Source organism: Asparagus officinalis, chromosome 3 (genome assembly GCF_001876935.1).
Source record: "Asparagus officinalis chromosome 3, Aspof.V1, whole genome shotgun sequence".
Classification (NCBI taxonomy): domain Eukaryota; kingdom Viridiplantae; phylum Streptophyta; class Magnoliopsida; order Asparagales; family Asparagaceae; genus Asparagus; species Asparagus officinalis.
Genome location: NC_033796.1, coordinates 86,228,040 through 86,234,503, shown reverse-complemented (window position 1 = coordinate 86,234,503; position 6,464 = coordinate 86,228,040). Strand labels below are relative to the sequence as shown.

General features: G+C 35.0%; 1 protein-coding gene across 1 annotated transcript in view; it reads right to left on the bottom strand.

Moving 5' to 3' along the window:
- The window catches only part of LOC109834432 (cytochrome P450 90B2-like), a 5,894-nt gene continuing 182 nt past the window's right edge, over positions 753-6,464 (bottom strand). Inside the window, 8 exon segments of the mRNA XM_020402449.1 lie at positions 753-1,373; positions 3,733-3,839; positions 3,966-4,044; positions 4,519-4,611; positions 4,707-4,958; positions 5,424-5,576; positions 5,994-6,318; positions 6,397-6,464. The exon segment at positions 6,397-6,464 is cut by the window's right edge and continues 9 nt beyond it. Of these exon segments, the coding sequence (XP_020258038.1) occupies positions 1,155-1,373; positions 3,733-3,839; positions 3,966-4,044; positions 4,519-4,611; positions 4,707-4,958; positions 5,424-5,576; positions 5,994-6,318; positions 6,397-6,464 (1,296 nt within the window). The 3' untranslated portion in view covers positions 753-1,154.

Sequence of the window (6,464 nt, the reverse complement as noted above, 5' to 3'; positions counted from 1 at the left end):
CTACCAGAAGAGGAGGATTGAGAAATCATGGATTGTCGGATATCACCTTGAGGAGGCTGGCCTTTGTTGTGTTTATCTAAATGGCGTTTGAGGTGGTTGGTGCCGCTCTTATGATGAGCTTGAAAAATCTTGCCGCACAAAGCACACTTAGCCTTCTGGGTGAGGATCCTACCGTGTTCATCCTTGGTGACGTCGATCTTCTCGTAAAAATTCCACACATCGGATCTTGGCCGTTTAGGAGCTCTTGGTGCAGATTCGTCGCCACCGGATTCGGGATTGTCCGGGCCGGGCCGAGCTCCGGGCCGGGCCTGGGCCAGCGGGTAAAATGGACAGCCCTAGACGTAGAGTCCATTCTCGACATCTTGATAGACATTATGGCAACAAAAAAATTTTGAGTTTAGTCTATGTTAACTATCATGTAATTTTCAAGTTCAAAATTAGACTAGAAATTTTTTTACTCCAAAAGATTAGGGAAAAAATAGGAGCTCTTTGTATTATCACACTCACGAGTTACTCTCTCCTTATGATTCAAGATTGGATGGCACGAGCTTTAAAGTCCATTCCTAAAATCTTGATGACCATTATATGAGCACATACAATTCAAGAAAATTGAATTTGGCCTATGATGAAATTAGAAAAATTAATCAATCAATATTTCATATTTAAAATCATCCTTTTCAAAAGATACAAGAAGAAAAATATTTCCTCTGTATGGCCACACTGCTAACTTTTTTTATAATTCAAGTGCATCTATTAACATCATAAATTCAATACAGGTGTAATTACATTATAAATGACCAAAAAAGGGTAAAAAAATTAGTAATGAAATTCAAATGTATGGAACGGAGGCCATAGCCCCAACAACGTCTTCAAAGTATTCAATGTACAAGTGTTTATATATACCTCTTAATTATACAGCAAGAAACAAAACAAAACAAAACATGACAAACAAAAGGTTGGAAAATTTAAGAAGAAATTAATAATTCATATAAATGATTAAAAAATGGGCTGCTCCTTCCGAACAAATTTCACGTTCAGAGCAGTTTGATCCACGCCCAGCCCGCATGAGCCAATGAAGCTGACAATATCATTTGATCTGAAAGCCCATCATCTTCGGTTGATCAGTTACTACGATTCAATTGGGCCCAATTGATTCATGTAATGGGCCAGATCTTGATGGGTAGACCCTTGGGGAAGTCCAGATAAGGATAAGCAAAAGCTTGGTCAGGCTCGGCAAGCTCCCATGAATAATTCAACACAAGATGATGCAAGAAAACTGCCATCTCCAATTTGGCAAGCTCAGAGCCTGCACAGAGACGAGGACCGCCGCCATAAGGCATGAAGTTGTTCATGTTCGCTATGCTTGCAGGGTCCTTTGTTTGGAAACAAGAAGTGCCGAAGAGAAAATTAGTTGAATATAATATATACATGATAAAATCAGTACAAGTACCTTTAAAACACTACAAGTATAAAACTTAAAAACGAATTGAATTGAATAGGTATGTGCTTGTATTTGTATTTGTTAGACTTGATAATTTTCTTTTCGAATGCACTAAATTTGAATCGAATGTGAATACTAGTTAGATAAAAAAATATTTTATTTGGTTAAAAATATATTTTCCTTGGATAGAATGTTTTATTTTTAATTGCATTTAAATTCACAAATAGAAAAACAGTTCATTTATAGTGAGGATATATAATCGTGTATTTTAATGTTTGGAGTTATTTTTAATTGCATTTAAATTCACAGATAAAAAAAACAGTTCATTTATAGTGAGGATATATAATCGTGTATTTTAATGTTTGGCGTACAAAATTGACTCGAGACTCTTATGTCTATCAAAATAAGTACAGATTCTAGAATGAAGATTTAAAAGATCTAAAAAAAAAAAAATACAATATCCTGTGTGTAATACATAAGTCAGAAAAGACAAATTTAAATGAATATGCCCAAAGCAAACAAAATCAAATCAACATATGAGTGCTCTTTTTTTTAAATATGTTTTCCTTCTATCAATATATGCAATAATAATAATTATTTGATTTATATTAAATGATCTATCAAATCAAGTTTGAACTAAATACCTTGTGGAATGACCGGCAAATTATTTGATTATTAGTCAATCAAATTCCAATTATAATTGCGACTTCTTTTTCTCCTTCTAAATAAACATCGCGGACTTGGGCCCATTGCGTTCGTTTACCAAACATACAGGCCTCGATAAGGCCCACTTAACAACGACCTGTTTACCTTGCCGGAAATTTCCATATCCCAGTAAATTTCAACGAGTTTAGTCCAACGTGAGTGACATCAGTGAATGACAAACACAACGAACTAATTAGGGTTTGGTGAGAAATCAATGTGATCAGTTAATGACAAACATAATGACCCCTAGGAATTCCATTAGCTAGCCCTAGGAAAATTTGATGAGAGAGGGTACGTCTGTTAAAATTCCAATAACCCTAGGCATTAATTGGTACTAGGCTATTTGACATTTTGACCAAGAAGAACAAAGTATAGGCTATGCGGAATTGCTACCAGATGAAGCAGTTGGGATGGCAGCTTTACAAGAGCAAAACATGCCAACCAAACAGCCCTCTCACAGTTGCACTTCCTTAAAGTCGGAGTTAGATGGATGTTGATTAAAAACCAAGAAGAACAAAGAAAAAAAAAGAGGAGGGGGGGGGGGTCGGGGGTTGTAACTGACAATTTTTTACCAGCTATTATAAAACTGATTTTTCTATTTTTTCTCTGTGAGAATAATTTTTCTACACAAAAAAAACAACATAGATTTAGTAAGGAAACATACATCCTATATGAAATTTACACTAACAACCTTAATATTGTTTTAATAAGCCATCTAAAAAATATCCCTATTATTAGAAGGGCAAAGAGATGATGCCATGAGAATCAGTAGTTATGTCAAAGAAGCGAGGATGAAAATGTATAAAATATATCATGTGCTAGTCCAGATTAACGACTCAAAAGTTTATAGTTCTGGTGGAAAAAAAAATTTGTGGTATATTCTCTATTAATAAAAATAGTAAATGAGGCTTCCCAGCGAAAGCTCTAGTAATTGATGATAATATTTGCAAAAAAAATATCCTTCAATTGAATACCGTTAATGCGATACATGTAAAATTTGAAGAGCAAAGCGCTATATTCCGTTGTTTTGATAAAATAGGAGGAAGCTTACTGTAGCAGAGAGATGGTACATCCTAGATGGTAGCTACAGTAACATTCCTCCCCCTTCACTTCAGATTGAAGGGAAAAAATTCACATTAAGTCATATCAGTACTCTGAAAAGCTACATTTCTTTCGTCAACCAGATGTCAAGCAGAGAAAGTTAATGTAACCTTAAGCTACAAAAACTTTTTTCTGCTTTATAGCTACAAAAAAGAGCAACCAATTTGCCCTTAGTTGGTAAAAAAAGGAAGTAAAAGCTACCATTTAAAATGTGGGCAACAATTCTTTACATTCATAATCCTTAATTGTAGAGGGCCTCTACAACGGGCGAATAAAATCGACTTATTCAAAGTGGGTCTACTAATTAAAATATTATTTTATATAAATTATATAATGGATTATCTTTCATGGGTTCCACTTAGTGAGAAGATATTATTGGAAAATTGTAGAGATCCTCTACAACCAAGGGTGGAGAGGATGTTGCAATTGCACGCATCGATCGAAACAAAACAAAACAAAACAAAAAAAAAAGGTATGGAACCAACCTGCCATCTCCATGGATTGAACTCGTGTGGGTTAACATACAACTCGGAATTCAAGTGAACTGCAGCGAACACAGGAAGAACTTTCCATCCACATGGAATGTCATATCCTTTTAAAAGACAAACATTAATGAATTGATATTTCAGACAAAATATAGGGGCCCTAAATGAGCAAAGGGAATCAAATTAAATGAACTTAAATTAGGCGAATAGAGAGGGACATAATTAACCCAAACCTTTGTATCGTACGTCCTTAATTGCCTTCCGGTGGACGAACTTAACCACGTTACCCAGGCGAAGGGTCTCATTTATGACCTTCATGTAATAAGAGGGGGGGAAAAAGTTTGTCATATTATGTACATTTTCTGTACTGCAAGGATATCAGCTTATATTATTTAATACTTGTACCCATCAATTGTTAAGATTATCCATATGCAAGTATAGTTTCGCAATATTGGATTAGATAAGAATATAAGAAACAATGATGGGTTTAAATAGGAGCCGGAGCCGATAACTAATAGCTTAAGCTTTTAGCATTCGTTTAAAGGCGTATTAACTCGATCTAAATTAGGACTGATTACTCATATCATCTAATGTTCACACATCATATCAATATGAAACGGATAACTTCGTCTGGATATTAAGGAGCCTGCGTGTTAATTTTAGGATATAATTAAGTGGCTAACCCTCTGTAGTGCAAGCGTGTTATGGTGTATCTATAATGACCCCTACAGTTCGTTAATGAAATCAAGTAATAATATTCTATTTTTAGTACTTAGATAAACTTACACATTGGCTGAATTCCATTTTCTTATAATCATCCCAGTTCAATCCACATTCTCCTCTTAGCTTTTTGTTTGCTGCAATTTCAGAATGCTCCTTCTGGGGGAAAAAAAAATACACTTTAATTTGTTTTGACTGAAAAATAAAATTTATTGCAATTGAGCTAACTAAAAATAATAATTTATCTACCATACCCTTAATTTTTGTACGGCTTTAGGAGAGCTTTCAAGGAAATAGATAGCAAGAGCCAAGGCCATTGAAGATGTCTCATGGCCAGCAAAGAGCAAGCTTAGCAATAAATCAAGAATTTGCTCTTTGGAAAGATTTGATTGCTTCAAAGCCCATCCGAGGAGATCATCTTCCTCTATTCTTTCCTCCTTCCTGCTAATCCTTTGTATTCTCTCTTGCATTTTTTGTTCAATAATGGAAAGTATGATCGCCCGCGACTGCAAGTAAGTACATGTAATGTATTTTTACATCAGGAAAAAAAAACATATGCAAATTTGTCTATAAATTCTTAACATTATAAACATGTTACGTTGATAAACGTACGTACTTCTTCTTTACATAATGCCATTAGAAGTATGTTATACTGTTTAGAGAACCTACCTACCTACCTATCCCTTACCTAATGATACAATAAGCAATTAATGTTAACTATGAATAGTTGTCAGTGCCAGCTTATTACTAAGATGAGCAATCATGGAGTATGCCAAGATAATAAAAGGTCATCATGATTAATTATGAGCTAGGTGGTCCATGTAAGTTTAATATCATCCCATTTTCCAATTTAGAACCATTATAAGGATGGGTCATTAATGAATCCTTGAGTTTGAGTGTGAGGGACAACACTATTTCGTGCAAAAAATTATTTAGAAAGATTGATGTAAAATTATAAAAAAGAACCAAACCTTCAAAGCCTTCCAATATGGAGTCCCAGGAAAATTAAGAGGAGCTGAGACTACTCCCTTCATGAAGGTGATGTACTCCAACCTCAATCTCTCAGTCTCTGGCTCTCCAGGATCCATGCTCATGATATTTTTTGCCATCAAATTGAATGTAAACTGCACAAAAAAAAATTACAAAAAGGAAAAAACTTCATATGTGTTTTTAAAAAAAAAAGGAAATTAAACTACATCATTTAGAAAAAAATGTAAAAAATCAACCACAAAAATCCTTACTTGTACGTACAAAAGTAATTTTCTTATTACGTGTTCTCTAAATTCTCATCGTTTATGCAATGATAACACTGAAAAATAGAACCAAAAAAATCGTCATATGACCCTTAGGTCAGCACTCTTGCTGTTAAATATAACAGATTTTTTTAAGAAAAAAAAGTTAGTGATGAGTTTTTTTTTAAGTTTATAGCATGATATAAATGAAAATAATTCTAATATATTTTCCCCAAAATTTTGCTCACGAGGCTAATTTTTCTATAATATATATTTTTTTTCCAAAAACAAAAACAAAATTAAGTGTACCTTTTTTGCTTCGTTTTGGGCCGAAAACCTGAGGCCCACTTTCCAAGACCCGAGCACGAGCAAAGTATGCCTCTCAACCTCAGGCAGCAACAAACCCCTCAGCCTCGCACTGCTCATAAAATTCAAAGATATCATTCTCATTTCTCTATGCATTTCTCCTACCAAAACCAGCATAGACCATTTCCCTAATATCCCCCCTATACTCTTCGGATAACTACACTCAAACAGCCTCCCCTCGTTTTGTAGTATGTACCGGTTCAGCCCCGGATCGGCCGACACTATGGTCGGGTCTCCGAACAAATTCGACCGGTAAATCTCTCCGTACCTGCCGGACGATCGAACGAATTTTCATGATGAGCTGCACACATAAATGAATCGAAAGCAATTGCTCCTATACATATACCTGGTTGTGTGGTGGTTCATGAATTGGCCTACGGAGGTGGCTAGGTGAGGCTTGAGATAGGCGAAGGT